Here is a 15,942-nt window from a genome sequence, read left to right as displayed (position 1 = left end):
CCTAAATATTATTAATATTGAATTAACTTGAGTATGGATAATTAAAGATTATCTATAAGATACTTGATTTATTTTGCATCAAACTAAGGGCTTGTTCACATTTACTTCATTTCAGTTCAGTTCAGTTCAACCGCTAATTTCCCTCTTCATAAAATATTCATTTCAGCTCAGCTCAATTCAGTTCACTTCAGTTCATCTCATTTTAGTAAATGTGAACAAACCCTAATACTAGTATTCGTCTATGGTTTTACGATGGATCCAAACTTCTCCTTATAATTTGTAATTGTACTTGGTTGATTTTATTTGGCTATATATAATCTCAAGTTTTTTTTTTTTTTTTTAAAAAAAACACTATTAGCAATATAGTGTGTGTTGACTTTCGATTTTTTTTTTTTTTTTTAATAAATTCATACTCCCTACTATGTTTTAATTTCAAATTACTCTGTAATTGTTCAGCAATTTTTAACAGGATACACTAAAAAAAATGTCGTGATTCAATTATGTGCAAAGAAAAATATCTCAATTTGTTTTTGCAAAAAAAAAAAAAATGGTAGTCATTATGACCTTAAAAGATCAAAATTTGCATTCGAAATTAGATTTAAAGGACCACAATCGCCCCAAACTAATGTTACATATAGCGAAATGCTATAGTAAGGAATAAGACAAAATTACGATGATACCATGTAGAGTAAAACTAAAAATTGGATAACAAATGGAAAAACCAAAACTACAATGATACCAAATGGAAAATCTAGATAAAGGTCTATTCTCATTGATTAAACTCAGCTGAACTGAACTGAACTGAATATTTTATAAGAGAAGGAAATTAGGAACTGAACTGAACTGAATTTCAACGTATGAGAACAAGCCCCTAAATAACATTACTTTTTTATCGAGTGCATTAAGACCTATTTATTCTATTTGATATATAGTTCCCAATTGTCAAATACAAACCAAACAGATAAAAGAGTAAACAACTTTAAGAACCTCCTTCTTTCAAAAAAAAAAAAAAAAAAAAACACTTTAATGGACCTCCTTTTCCAATTTCCTTATTTGCATAAGAAAATGGGAGAAGAAGGTCAGGGTACTAGAGTTATGTAACCATTTCATAATATGGTAGTTTTGGGTTGGTAGTGTGCCTTCATATCTAAAATTGTTCTAAAATTTAGATTAGGAATGATTTATTGGGATTAATATACTTTGTTCATTATATACTGTATGTAGTATGTGGTATACTAGTAGTATTTACCTAGAGAATAATTTGAAATTTTGTAAATGTTACAAGATTTTAAATTTTTACAAAGTGTCCTATTAAACAAATTTTTAAACATAAAGAAATTAGTAGTCTTAAATGATGAATGAGAAATAGTAACACCTCCTTATAAAGACTATTTCGTATAAATTACAAAGTACGATTTACTAATTTTTAAACCAATTATCTCTTATAGTGTCTTACCTCCTTATAAAGACTATTTCTTATAAAGACTACTAATTTTTAAACCAAACTTAATGTACGGAGATAAGAGTCCGATTTACTCCACCGAAGGAAGTAGTACAAATTGGATGACATATTCAAGCTGTGTGACTACACATAAAATATAAATATACTTCGTATTATATATTATCATTCCTAGAAATTCAAAAGTCAAAAGGGAAAGGTTTACTGGTTTAGAATAGCAAATAACATTGCCTTTTGACTATATATCTCGTATCATCATTCCTAGAACTTCGTAATATAGTTTAGAATAGCAAATAGCAATAACAGAGATGAAGATGAAAATGAAAATTGAAAAGTTGGGTGTGTTTCATTGGACGAATAGCAGTGCCTTTTGACTTATAAACAAAAACAGATAGAGTTATTAGAAGAGTTATTAATTGAGGAGATATTATTAGTTGGCCAACTCTGATCTTTTTCATCTTTCAGCCTTGGTTGACTTGCAAGGTACCCTCTCCATTTTATGGAGTAATCTCTTTTGAATTTCAAAATTTGTTTCTTATTCTCACCTACAATCCCAATCTATCCATTTATTTCCTTTTCCCTACCAAATAGAAATTAATGTCATTGGTAAAGAACCCTTTTTGAACAGAATCTGTTAATTATGTTACCAGATTTTACAATTATTGGCCTGTTTTAAAGTTACTGCCCTTACTGGTAATGTCCAAGGTTGCATTAACGCATGCCTTTTTTTTTTTTCTTTTTTAAACCAGATTTTGGGTGGAATTTATAAGCTGCAATCACCCAATCACCTAGTTTAATCACCCAAATAAATAGATTTTTTTGCTGCAAAGGAGTATTAGATTTTTTTTACATGTATATACAAATAATAACTAAACAACAATTTTATTCAGAAATCTGAATTTCCTTGGCTACTTTGGTGTAGTCATAGAGATAATTTCCAAGCCTCTTTTTCAGATATTCAGCAATCAATTGTGTAATGCAACATACGGTGTACGAAGTAATTGCCTAATTGATAAACAACTGTAGAACCGCTAACTCAAACAGCCAAATGGGTGGTTGTGAAAAAATGCTTTAATCATTAAATTTGAAAAAATTTAACAAGAATAATCCAACTTTTCGATTAACCTTGAATAACGACCAAAAATCTTCTAACCAGTGGACTATCTATCCATATGGACCATATCTTCACACTTTCAGCATGGAGTACTATATAAACAGTCAGTTGCAAGTACCCAAAGTTTTTACACAAGTTAACAAGTGATTATATGCAACATACAGATAGCATTCTCGCCATTCAGGCATTCACCTACATGCTTTATATTCTTTAGACATTCCAAGTGTTCCACAGACCAACAAGGCACAAATAGTGGATATAATTCCAAGTGTTCCACAGACCAACAAGGCACAAATAGAGGATATAGGATCATACATTGATCGGTTCATTCACTAGAATACTTGCTATTGAATTATTTTTCAGAAATCTAAAACTCTCATCAAGCTGGTAATTAACAGTTGCATGTATTAATTCTGTACATAGATAGTACGCTTTATTAGTAAGAGGGTATAAATCTAGGATCAGGTTCTTCACGGGCCTTCTTTTCGAATAGGTCTGATTCTACGAATAATCAATTGGAGACGTTATACTACATATACTATTCAAAAGTTATGACACAAGTAAACCAAATACAAGTTGGGCACATTATTAAACCACCACTTTCCAAAGTGTGCTCAGGAGTCCTCACTTGGTAAAAACAAAGCATTATTATCATAATTATTCCAGCCAACGCCAAGGCAAGATTAATATAATTTTCTCTTAACCTTTCAACAATCTGAAGTTCACAAATCACAACAAATATCATTTAACTAATAACCTCCCCGCTCCCCTACTGTTTTAGAAAACTATTACCTTATAAGCTTTTCCTTCATTCGCTGAACAGCAGCCCTCAAGGTGTCTTCATCTTTGCAGAAGGTAAATCTGACAAGGTTCTTGCCCTCCTCAGGGTTCAGGTAGAATACACTTGTTGGGATCGCCACCACCCCAACTTCCTTGATCAGATACTCACAGAACGCAACATCATCTTTCTGACCAAAAGGGGTGTGATCTACAATCACAAAGTAGGTCCCACTTGATGGAAATACCTTAAAACCAGCTTCTTGTAGGCCTTCCACCAAAATCCCCTTTTTGACCTTATAATCCTTCTTTAACTCTTCAAAATAAGATTCCGGTGCTCTCAGAGCAGTAGCTGCGGCATACTGCATTGGGGTCGAAGTAGCAAATGTGAGGTATGAGTGTGCTTGCCTCACTCCCCATGTCAAATGTGGAGGTGCTATGGCCCATCCAATCTTCCAACCTGTTAGAGAGAATGTCTTTCCAAGAGAATTCATTGTCACGGTGCGCTCATACATGCCAGGAAGAGAGGCTATGGAGATGTGATCCATTTCAAATGATAACTTGTCATAAACCTCGTCAGAAAATACCAAGACATCATTTTCAATGCACAGAGATGCAATGACATCAAGCTCCTCCCGAGTGAACATCTTTCCAGTTGGGTTATGAGGAGTGTTTAAGAGGATTGCTCGGGTGTTCTTTGAAATTGCAGACTTGAGCTCATCAAGAGGTAGTGCAAACTCTGGTGGCCGCAAGGTGATGCCTTTTACTTTGGCACCAGCCATAGAGAGAGTAGCCTCGTAGGAATCATAGAATGGGGCAAAGAGGATGACCTCGTCGCCAGGATTTATCAAACCCAACATGGTTGCAGCAATGGCTTCTGTGCAACCTGAGGTGACAGTAACTTCCTTTTCCGGATCAACTGAAAGTCCTGTGTCTTTCTTAAACCTCTCAGCCACAGCAAAATTGAGGTCAGGAACTCCGTAGCCGCGAGCATACTGGTTTTTACCATCATTAATGGCTTGAATAGCAGCTGCTTTCACAAACTCAGGTCCATCAAAATTGGGAAATCCTTGGCCAAGGTTAATTGCTCCATGTTTAATAGCTAGCTGGCTCATCTGGGTGAAAATGGTGGTTTTAAACTTCTCTAAGCGCTTTGCAACCTGTTAAGTGCCCAGAAACTATCAGGGAAACAACATTTATACCTGAATATACACCATTTTTCATTGTTTAAGACAAAAGACAGGTTTTTTTTTTTTTTTTATTTATTTCTCTTTTCCTATGGTAAGTAATAAGAAGTTGCAGCAAGATAAGGTACATTCATGGCATAGTAACATATTTTGGTAGAAACAAGAATAGCAAAGGGGTAAAGGAGAAGAGCAAGTAAGTAGAGGTAAAACTCCACCAAAATGTATCTCAAGTCAGAAGTCAGGCAGGAGAGACTGTGTTATCTTTACCAGTTGAAACTGTGTTAATGCGGTGAAACAGGAGCAGGACAGAGCTGCAACAATACTTATGCTTAAATTACAGATCTTTGAATGCCCCTTGTTTCCCACAGGTCGTTAAGTGGCCCTTATTGGTATACTTGAACAGGAGGAAGTTCAAGATTTCATTTCGGAAATCATATAAAATCCTAAAGTATTGTATCAGAGGATAGTACAGGTTCATCGTTGTAGTATCACTAATCCAACAAATAGTATGTATGTTGATGATGGGCAATACGATTCCAAGACAGTAGACCCTAAGAAATCCCCAATTTCCAAGCAACAACTAATATATATAATTTAGTTAACAATTTGCCTTCACTATAAATCAACGTATTTGGAAATTGAAATAAAGACATAATTTAAAAATTAAAGTATAAAGAAGAGCGGATGCTTGGATTTGATTAGAGGAAGAAAGGGAATCGATCAAAACTTGAATGAGATTGGAATTCACTAATCAAAGAAGTCATTTGAATAATTGTGGGGTGGATAAAATTAAAGAATAGAATTAGGGAGAGAAGGAATACCTGAAGTGGGGGTTGAGCGATATCAGGGGAAAGAGTCGACATTGTCGCAGAAGCAGCAAATCTGCAATGGAAGTGAGTTGGAATCTTAATAAAAGGAAAAAGGCGCAGCATTTGAGAATGAGATGTCCAGGTACAATGGACGCTGTCTACGATTTGCATTTCACGATTTGAGGCCGCCCTTGTGCCGTGTCCAGGTTGGGGGGATCTAAACACAACCAAACCTAATACTGTATTATACTTGTGTCTAACTTCCTAACACTCCTAACTCCATGTCTCCATCCTCCCACTCAACTCAACTCGGTTCTAACACTTGTTTATTAGCCACCACCCCACGATGCACCCATAAAATTATCACATTACTCTAACTTGAAGGTGTCAAATTCACACCCAACTCAATCCGATTCAAATTTCGACTCGCATGGACACAGTAATTTAGCATGACTCAAATATAAAAATTGACTCGATTCAATCCGATCTCACCAAACCTGATCCAAACATTAAACCCTTAAATACTTGCTCCATTTTTCCAAGCGCGGAGTTTTACGAGAATTTAGAGAAAATAATAAAAATTGTAAAAAGCAAAAGTAGTGAGAAAACTAAAGGAGAGAGAGTATGAAATTAATAAAATATGATTTATGTTGGGTCTATTTGATGAGAGAAATGAATTAAATATTGTAAAAGATTTCCAAATAAGGAAATAGAGCAAGTATTTAAAAACGGCCGAAAAAAAAAAATGGAGTAAACATTTAAAAATGGAAGGAGTGTATATTAATGTGCTTTTATTATAGTATCATGTGCTTTTATTATAATATCATGTGCTTTTGTTCGGCCGCTTGTGTTACAAAAAATGTCATGTAGAACTACATTAGACTTGCCAATCCTGATCCTGAATAATCATACCCGTGACCCGAAAACGTAAACCCGAAAACGTAAACCCAAAATTAACCCGAACACAAAGATGACCCGATCCGAAGTGGAGTTGACCAAAACGTGACCCGATACTCGAAGTGACCCGAAAACTGAAGTGACCCGACCTGATTTTGACCCGAATTGATTGACTTGAACGGACTTGAAATCCGAAGCGACCCGAACTATACCTGAAATGACCCGACCCAAAAATAACAAATACTCTAAATGATATAACTGATTTAGGGCTTAATTACTTTACCTGAATAAAGACTTATCGAAAATAGCCTAAATTAAACATTTTTACTATTGTGGGTATACTACGGTTGAAATGTCCACTTACTTTAGTACTTGTAATTCATAAAGAGTTCCAGTTGATTAGGAACACTTGTTATTGTTATTAATACTATTACTCTTAGATTCTTCTAAGTGTTACATTGAATTTTATTCCAATATTCACTTTAACTAATTTGAATTTTTTTACCAATTAATCAATGATAGTGATCATACATATGAAACAATATACAATCTTGTGTATATAGTACTGTAGGAATTGTCTAATGAATATATTATTAATATTCAATTGTAATACTTCATAATTATTGATAATTGTAGTATATTATTGGTCAAATTTCTACATCTGCATAGACGAAGATTAGCCCTACTCGAATTTGACCCGACCTAAACTTGACCCGATAATCGTACCTAAAGACTGACCCGACCCAAACTCGAGCCGACCTGAACTTAACCCGATACCCGACCTAAATTACCATTGATGCAAAACTGACCCGAAACCCAAATTGACCCGACCCATACGCAAGCCTAATGACCCGTTTGCCAGGTCTAAACTACACATAAAGGGGAGAAGCTCTAATGGCCTATTGTGGTTGACTGAACTGAGCTGAACTAAACAGAATTGAACTTATAGGAGCTGAGCTGAATTGAATATTTTATGAGAGAATAAAATTAAAAATTGTACTTATTAGAGCTTAACTAAACATAACAGAAAGTAATCTGAAAAGAACAGATTCTAATTGGCGCTACTCTCATGAACATACATACTGAACATCGTTTTAAATACTTTGGTGGGGTATGGGAACGGATTAGATCAAAACAACAACTTAAGATTAGTTCAAAACATACAACTAACTTTAATATTCAGACCACTAAATTTTGCAATATGCTACTAGTTCAATTTTAATACTACCTCCGTTAATTATTATGTGCAACTTTGGGGTATTATTTGTGAAATATAAAATATTTCAAAGTTGCATATAATAATTAACAGAGGTAGTACAAAAAGTATACTCTGAATCTCAGATAGTTGTTCAACAACTTTCAATACATGCATATTGTAATAATGCAGATTCTACTGGTCTTGCAGAAGAGTCAAATGCGCTCAAGGGATTCACAAAGATTATGTGGCTAATCAACTTGAGTTTGGATGTCATTTCATAACATCAGTTCACGATACAATCCACATGACGTGCTTTTTATGAGATAACCTTTGAACCTTGAGTATCGAGTCAGCAAGAAACCGTTGAAGATTGCACTTGATCCAATTGCTAGATAACCTTTGAACCTTGAGTATCGAGTCAGCAAGAAACCGTTGAAGATTGCACTTGATCCAATTGCTACATGGATCTCTATAACTCTAACTCTGGCAACTCAACCATGGACACCTTCTGCAATCTACCTGCACAAAACCATGGAACTATGCTCTACAGTTCCGCTTGAAATGAGAAAAGTACTTATCATTAAAGCTTTTCACCATCTAAGAGTTCAGAATAGGACATATAGTTAAGTTATATAACACAATTTATTTAGGCACAGGGGATATGAAAAGACTAAACATTTAAGCATATTGGACATTTAGCCATCTAGGTAAGATCAATAAGAGCAGAGTGGCAGAGTCGCAGAGATATATGGAGATTGATGTGTTATACTACCTCCGTTACATATTATTTGCAACGATTAGACATTTTCCCTCTCTACTTTATGTCAAATCGTTGCAAATAATGTGTAACGATGTAGTATAAGGATTAAGGTGATAATAATTTCAATAGCAATCTGCAAAATGTATTATCATCACTTCAGATATGAACAATTGAACACATGCTGCACGTACAGTCGTAGATGGTAAATTATACAAGAGCCACATTAACATAACCTGAAAGGGCTGAAACCAAAACATCAAATAACAAAAAGTATTCAGGGCTAAAAATCCAAAAACAGAAAAACTTCAGCATTCAATCTAGAGATTTCTGAAATCAATTCATTTGTATTAACCAATTGGGGAATAGTGAAACTTCAATTTTAGGACCAAATCAGGTAAACTATATTTTATGATGCCAAAAATGAAAACAAAATAAAAGAAAAAAAAATGGACTCAGAGCACAAGCCTGTAGTAGTTATAAGCAGTAAATGACAAGCTTTTCAGCAAAGCTAAATTTTCAGGATAACACATGCCGGAACTCTTCAATATTATAGGAGAAAAGGGGGTAGGTAGGGAGGGGGAAAAAATGCATATTATCATGTCATCAGATTTTCTATCCTTAAAAGTTGGTAAAGGCTTTGATAATGGGTTTCAGCCCTTTCAGGTAAGGAGTAACCTTTTAATTGGTTCATCTAGTACAACTTAAAAAAATTGGTCCTAAGGACTCAGCTTTGTCACTCATGTGGCATGGAGAAATCTCTCTTACTACCTTTTCCCTCAGTCCACAAGAAAGAGTTTTGTCAGGCCTGAAGAAAGTTGGTTATTCAAGAGGTTCCCAAAAACATATGTGAATTCCTTCCTAGCCACAATGGATTCAAACAGCACCCTTACAGCTTTCCCTTAGCCCCTACAAGGTTACAAACCTCATTATCACAATTCCAAACAATAATGAAGCAAACTTAATATTCCAATGACATGAAAATAAGCTCCTACAAAAATATCAAGTCACTTGACGATGAATTCAATAAAGGAGTCTAGAAAATATTGCTAATGTGACAGAACATATAAATACCCTGATACCCAACAAAGTAACTAACCCCAGCCTCAAGTCCTCAGATTTTGAAGCATACCATTAATATCAATGTCACCAAACTTTTAACTTTAGAGGAACATTAGTCTTCCCAAAAACATTGGCAACAAAAAATACTGTGGAAGCATTGATGAGGAGGTCCTTTAAATTATTCCTATCCACACTGTCAACCCAATACGTTAATAATCCAGATCCAACTGTATCTCAACAGTCATAGAAAAATAAAGATTTTAAGAATTGCAAGGAGAATCAACAAACTAGATCATCAAAAGTCACTATGGACAACAATATAGCCCGCACAAAAACTATCAATATCAACATTACTCCAATGTCTTCAAAGAGGCTAAAACAGATGGAATCCTACTCTTGACTACTCTCTGAGATAGCATAAAGGCTATTTCCTTATCTATCCAAAATGCAACGACCTTAGCTACTTTAAAATAAATGCAAAAACATTTTAAAAGGCCTTAAACCTTATGAGTTATGATGCAACCCATTATAATCTAAACCACAAAGATAGTAAAGAGTCAACTCCACAAGAAATTCCAACCATTAAATAGATGACCTCACTCTCTAATGTATAAATAGCATTTCCAAGCAATATTACCCTAGCCACAAGCATTATTTGTTAATCTTACTTACAAGCATCTTCAAAGGACCCATTAGGAGGAGAGAGATAGAGAGAAAACTAAGATGGACCCATGTGGGTAGGAGAGAGATAGAGAGAAAAGAATGTAAAAAATGGAAAGTGATGTTAACAATTTCCAAAATAGGAAAGTGTAGCAACTAAAAAGAAAAGTATTTCAAGAACCACATGCATTAAGATATTTTGAGAGCTACAAAGACAATTAAGATACAACCTGAATTTAGCACGTTAGGCATTTTATTAGTCCATAAAGGCATGACCAACAAGATTAATCATCAAGTTAGATAGTGGCAGCAATAAGATTTCAGATATTCAGCTGGCAAAACAGTATACCTGACATCAGATGAACAAAATATTTTCTCTAAAATATTTTTCTTTGAATAATCTATCAGAGCTGTATATTGGAGTAATAACACAATCAAAACAAGCCCTTTTAATTCTAGATCCAGAAAACATAAGCATAACCTTTGAGGGAAGAAAAAAGCTACAAACAATTACCCGCAGAGAACCGTCTGTAAGTGGTTAGTAGACCAGCATTGAATGAACCGCCAACCATTGATCTGAATTACTGATGGGATTAGTCTGTAGGCTGGGACTACCAAAAAGCTCAGCAGGCACAATCTATCCAGTGGGTGGTTCATAGTTGCCCATTTGCCTCATTGCAGGCTCTTCGAAACATTTCTCTTGATATAAAAATAATAACCGAAGGCATACTTTCACAAATAATAGTAAATGTACAAATATATTGCACTTCTCCACCCCTATCTCGGAAGAAGGCTTGTTTTGACATTAGATGGTAAGTATATATTAATGGTATTAATGGATGTTTGATCTTCTGAAAAGTTAATGATCAAAATCTGAATCCAATATGTACATACCCTTTAAATAAAAAATAAGAGTAAAAACTCCATGCAATGGCTATACTATTTCAACTTAAAACATTGCTCAATATCAAATCAATGGTTTTTCTACACGAATTTCATTTTCATAATTGCCAAAAAACAAATCTATAATGCGTAACCTTAACTTAGTAATCCTATTGTAACTCAAAACAAAAATAGTAATTAAAAGTATTTTCTTTATTTAAAATAGATTTCAATCTTACAGTCTTACTAATCAACCAATCCAAGAGATTATTTCCCCTTGCACGAAGCAAAATGCTACTCTGGGAAGAGCTAAACAAGAGAAATCCATCGTTTCATACACCAAAGAAAAACAAATGCAAATCCACAGACATTTTTACCAGAAGGCACAAGTTGATTTACACTTCACTATCAACAGATATGCTTAGTGAGTTGTGATTAGGATCCACTCTCACTGGATGGAGCAATCCTTTGGCTTATTAAGCTATGAATGGATCTGACCTCTGCTATAGCAGAATCGCCTTTCCCGATCATCTTTTCAAGTTCCCCAACATTCTCTGACAGCACTGTCACGTTTGAGTTGGTGGATTCTATCAACTTCTTTGCAGTATCCAAAGCAGTACACAGCTAAGAGAAGAAGAGGAGAGGGGAGCAAAGAAGAAAAATATAAGTGGTTTTTTTAAAGGAAGCTGAATACTACAGAGAAGCGTGATGACAAATGCTCTTGTAGAATAAAGGATTGCAAGCAGTTGAGTAAAAACAAGTTTACAAGCAATGAAGAATAGGAAGCAAGACAATGAGGGGGCATTTGGTTTGAAAAGTGGAAACGGAGTGGAAAGGAAACAAATAAGAGGGGGAAAAGGAATCATTTAGCTATTACCTTTTCATTTGTTTGGTTTAACCATATAAAGAGTATTTGTTAAGAGGAGGGTAAGGGTATTTGTTACCACAAGTTTTTGAGAGGTAACAAATAAGGGGTAATCATTACCCTTAGGTAATGGTAATTGTTACCATGCCTTCAAACCATGGTAACGGTATTGGTTTAATCGAATCCGTTTCCAATTCAAAAAATACACCAACCAAACGCCCCCTGAAAGTGTATAATAGTTCTGGTAAGCGGCAACTGAAGAAACCCGGTGAACACAAAAGCAGTGTAGCATGATGCTATGATAATTAGTAGTCAGAGTTAGAGGAGTTTTATACAGGTCAAATGAGTTTACCTTCAATGTCAAACTAGTCCATGAATGATCTGTCCCATCAAGTGCCTTGTTCAATTGCTCATAGTTTTCCTATAACAAGCCATGATTGAAATGAGATTGATTTCTAAACAGAATTGAAATCTACACTACTAGTAGAAGTGAGAACAGATTCTTGAATATGGGGCAAATTTTGATGAATTATAAAAGGAATTGTGATTATTCATCACCAATGTCCATAAATTAAACTAAATTTGAGTAGAGCAAACAAAGCAAAGCAGATAGTTTAATGACTGACATAATATCCCTTTTAATTTGTTAAAGAAATAGAAATGGGAGTAGTATCCTTCCAAAACCCCAACAAGAGTACAACTTTGGTTGAAAATACAAGTCAAGAACGTCGAAGAATATAACTTTGATAGTAAAATACAACTCAAGAGCACAAACCAAGATTGTACCTTTTCTGTAACATTAAACCAAAATAGAATTGAGCAACAAAAATTGATAGAATTAATTGGGTGATAAATGAGTAAATTTAAGGTTTGATAATAATAGGAAACTACATAGTTTAAAGACAATTTACCTGGAAAAGTTGTGTAAGGCGAGAAGGATGAAGATCGAGGTGGATATCAGAGGAAGAAGGCAAAGCAGAAGGAGAAGAGGGTGTTTGAATATGGGGAATTGGGTGCTCCAAATTATCTTCTGATTCTCCAACATCGCACAGCAGATCTCCGATGCACAGCAACGGTCCTCCAACACCTCTCATCTTCTCTCTCTTTCCGACCTTTTGCTTCTCCCACCAACACACTTCCTTCTCCGATGATCAATGTTACTCGTATGCTTGCTCCCCTGGCTTAGATTTGTGACTCGGGAACTTGGGAGAAAAGAGGAGGGTAAGGATATTACTAATTTACTACCCCAAAAACCCTCGTTCAATAGGAAAAAGTATTCTTTAAATTGTTGAAGTTTGGTTCTAAGGCCCTTATTGATAATTAGCTGGTAGCTGATTGTATTAGCTGGTTATAACAACTGGTTTGACTAGCTGGGTATAGTAGCTGGATTGACTAGTTGGTTATGATTAGCTGATTGTATAATAATGTTTGGTAAATAGCTGTTAATTGTTACCTGTTTTAGTGTATTTAAGAAACAAAAAGTTAATTGTACAATAAGCTAATTTTAAAAAGCTCTTATAATGAGATTTTTCTAAAAGAGTTTTTTGAGCCCTAAAAGCTCTTTTAATAAGCTATATACCAAACACCTAAATTAGCTTTTTTAATGGGTCAAACATCTAATTGGACAAAATAAGCTAAAAGCTCTTTAAAAAGCTTTTTACCAAACACACCCTAAAACTCCTAATATTACGGAGCACAATTTTTCTATGATTAATAATTAATATTGAAGGTTTGATACAGAGTACAAATCATTTCTTTCAAAAAAAAAAAAAAAAAAAAAATTTGTACTCAAAAAGAAAATTATACACCTGATCAAATTTCATACTTAAAAATATATGACTATTTACATGACATTGAAACAGATATCATTTCAAATCTCCCATCTTCTATTTCCAAGCTAGGATTAACAAGAACTTCAAACTTCAAAGAGGAATTTTTCCCTTTAAGCAGCAACATCCTTAGCACAATCAACCATATTAGATAGAAGTTAGGACTTTTAGCATCATTATGTTTCCTCATCTCTAATCCCACAGCCCTGACTGATGAGCTTAACCCAATGCCTTTTGCCTCAACTCTTCCGTGATTCTGTTCATTAACATATGCCTTGAAAGGATTTTTCAGATACTGATCATCCTTTTGGGCCTTGTATGACTGGTACACATCTTCAGCAATGATATTCCCAAACAGGAACTCAGCTGCTTTATTTGTAACATGAAGTGGAATATACTCTAAGTCATCCCATACGTATAGCTGCATTTTACAAGAATAGTCAAGTACGAGCAATATGAGAACAAGCACTTGACACTCACATCACCGCTCACGACTTGATCATGTTTTCAAAGTCCAATAAGAGAAATAGAGCTAGTAACAAGAGAAAGTCATACCATAAATGGCCTATATATTAAGCCTACAGTATGAAGTCGATTTGAGCTCTTAACACAATATAATGGACTTTGTTTACCCACAGTTGTGGAGCTGGTGCAATCAAGAAAGATCAACACATCAGTATAAAATAAACAATGGCTGTGAGTTGAAATTTTAGTGAAAAGTTGTACAGGGATCATACTCAGAACACAAGGGGAAGCCACAGAGATGGCAGCCAATACATATCATATCTTCCACTATGAAGTCAGACTTAGTAGTCAATCGACTACTGATGAAGAGCCTTTCATTGTTAGCATCAGGCCACAGAGAATGCAGAAAAACTTCACCAATTGATGCATGAAAAACGGCCTTACAGGAAGTAGACAGGTGCAACACTTGTGAAAGTAAGAAACATTGACGGGGTTTTTGCTCCTGGTGCACATTCCAGTTTCGAGGAGCTGGAGTCGTCTAGCATAACATACATATATATAAATCATCAGAGAGCGGCTTGTGATAAAGATAAAAAAAAAAAAAAAAAAAAAAAAAAGAGGGGGAGGAATATAATACATGGTGGAAGTTAGGTTGTTGATAAGAAAGAGTGGATCTAGTGCGTTGCACCCATTGTATAACCCTCCTAAGCTTATCCTTAGCAGTACCAACAAGGCGACAAGTAGTGAGCAAATCATCCTCACCTATAATAACAGAACATATTATTGGCAGTCCGGGTACACTGTACTTGATGATAGGAATCATTTGAAACATAAACGTTTTCGGTCTGTATAGTATTGAAATTAGAGACAGTAAAAAGGAGTGAAATAAAGATACCTTGAGAGAGAAGTGAATGAAAAGGATGGATGAGACAAAGAATAGAAGAATATTCAACAGAAGTGGCTTGAAGCATACCAGCATATGAACATACTTTGACGTCTAAACAGAAACAGACAAAAACTATTCAAGTAAGTAATGCTCCAAATAAAAAGTGTGAGTAAGAAAAGAAATAGGCAAAACTAACTTCTGAAGAAAAGGATATCTCCAGCAGAGATGGAAGAAGCGAGATTGTTATTCCAAAGGGTAATGCTGAATGTGGGTCGAGTTTCGTCCCCAACCGATATGTCTGAGCGAATCAATTCACCTCGTCCTCTACCCATTTCTGGTCCTCGTGATTTGTACTTTATGATTTTCCAAACAATATACAGTATACAAAACAAACGAACAAAGTAAAACTTAAAATTAAACCCAGAAAATGAAGGTTACATAATTAGGATGAAGAGCTCTGCAGACCTGAACGGGAGTGGAGTGATGTACGAATACGACAAGTTGCACAAAATCGCCGACGTGAGAAGATGCCGCCGATAGGTCTATTAGAGGTCCGTACCACCCCATTCCCATTCCCTTTCCCTTTCCCTTTCCCTTTTCCGCCATTGATTCACGCCACAGCGCAACCCCCTCTTTGGCCTTTTTCCCAACCCTTTTTCTATTTTGTTAATGAATCAGTCCCGTCTTTTAATTTTACTCCGTAATTCTGTATTTGTTCGTCTATTTACTCCTTTCTCCCTAACGCAGTAACGCATCACTTTAATTAGACATGTCGGTCTATACAACTAGTGCTGTCAAATTTCAAACCAAAATCGTTTAACTGTCCGAAACCAATCGATCCAAATGAGAACTGAATTGATTAAAAACCTTTTTTTTTAAACAGAAAATCGACCCGAACCATATGTGAATGAACCCGAAACCGAACAACGTTACACCATATAAGAACTGAACTCGTTAATGAACCGAACCAGTTCTAAATCGAACTGAAATCAAACCGAACCGAAAAAGAACCGAACTGTTTCTAACCCGAAACCATTTTCAACTCGAAACCGTTTGAACCAGGATAGAAACCGTTTACACCGAACCGTTAACAAC

General features: G+C 35.1%; 3 protein-coding genes across 3 annotated transcripts; all 3 read right to left on the bottom strand.

The window, feature by feature from the left end:
- Positions 1–3,156: 3,156 nt before the first annotated feature.
- LOC110714040 (probable N-succinyldiaminopimelate aminotransferase DapC) lies at positions 3,157–5,647 on the bottom strand. The gene is made up of 2 exons (XM_021892501.1): positions 5,359–5,647; positions 3,157–4,510 (listed from the first exon to the last, which is right to left on the bottom strand). Exons 1-2 carry the CDS (start codon positions 5,515–5,517, stop codon positions 3,362–3,364), a joined length of 1,308 nt encoding a protein of 435 aa, XP_021748193.1. The 5' UTR covers positions 5,518–5,647; the 3' UTR covers positions 3,157–3,361.
- A 5,175-nt stretch (positions 5,648–10,822) lies between these two features.
- On the bottom strand, positions 10,823–12,921 carry LOC110713980. The gene is made up of 3 exons (XM_021892435.1): positions 12,579–12,921; positions 12,020–12,088; positions 10,823–11,426 (listed from the first exon to the last, which is right to left on the bottom strand). The coding sequence occupies exons 1-3, from the start codon at positions 12,759–12,761 to the stop codon at positions 11,238–11,240; spliced, it is 441 nt and encodes a 146-aa protein (XP_021748127.1). The 5' UTR covers positions 12,762–12,921; the 3' UTR covers positions 10,823–11,237.
- Positions 12,922–13,068: 147 nt separating this feature from the next.
- On the bottom strand, positions 13,069–15,576 carry LOC110714522. Its single transcript, XM_021893054.1, has 7 exons — positions 15,313–15,576; positions 15,044–15,200; positions 14,857–14,958; positions 14,599–14,723; positions 14,234–14,499; positions 14,052–14,142; positions 13,069–13,917 (listed from the first exon to the last, which is right to left on the bottom strand). Exons 1-7 carry the CDS (start codon positions 15,451–15,453, stop codon positions 13,507–13,509), a joined length of 1,293 nt encoding a protein of 430 aa, XP_021748746.1. The 5' UTR covers positions 15,454–15,576; the 3' UTR covers positions 13,069–13,506.
- Between the last annotated feature and the right edge of the window lie 366 nt (positions 15,577–15,942).

The sequence above is a fragment of the Chenopodium quinoa genome, unplaced genomic scaffold (genome assembly GCF_001683475.1).
Source record: "Chenopodium quinoa cultivar QQ74 unplaced genomic scaffold, ASM168347v1, whole genome shotgun sequence".
In the NCBI taxonomy this organism is placed as follows: domain Eukaryota; kingdom Viridiplantae; phylum Streptophyta; class Magnoliopsida; order Caryophyllales; family Amaranthaceae; genus Chenopodium; species Chenopodium quinoa.
This window is presented reverse-complemented; position numbering and strand designations above follow the sequence as displayed.

Excerpts from the sequence above, each read along its gene's own strand:
- LOC110713980 (XM_021892435.1), bottom strand. The coding sequence starts at position 12,761 with ATGAGAGGTGTTGGAGGACCGTTGCTGTGCATCGGAGATCTGCTGTGC. Across the intron at positions 12,089-12,578 it reads GCCTTACACAACTTTTCCAG|GAAAACTATGAGCAATTGAA; the intron begins GTAAATTGTCTT and ends GGCTTGTTATAG. Across the intron at positions 11,427-12,019 it reads GGACTAGTTTGACATTGAAG|CTGTGTACTGCTTTGGATAC; the intron begins GTAAACTCATTT and ends TTCTTCTCTTAG.
- LOC110714040 (XM_021892501.1), bottom strand. The coding sequence starts at position 5,517 with ATGCAAATCGTAGACAGCGTCCATTGTACCTGGACATCTCATTCTCAA. Across the intron at positions 4,511-5,358 it reads TCGCTCAACCCCCACTTCAG|GTTGCAAAGCGCTTAGAGAA; the intron begins GTATTCCTTCTC and ends GGCACTTAACAG.
- LOC110714522 (XM_021893054.1), bottom strand. The coding sequence starts at position 15,453 with ATGGCGGAAAAGGGAAAGGGAAAGGGAAAGGGAATGGGAATGGGGTGG. Across the intron at positions 15,201-15,312 it reads ATCACTCCACTCCCGTTCAG|TACAAATCACGAGGACCAGA; the intron begins GTCTGCAGAGCT and ends AAAATCATAAAG. Across the intron at positions 14,500-14,598 it reads AACAACCTAACTTCCACCAT|ACGACTCCAGCTCCTCGAAA; the intron begins GTATTATATTCC and ends ATGTTATGCTAG.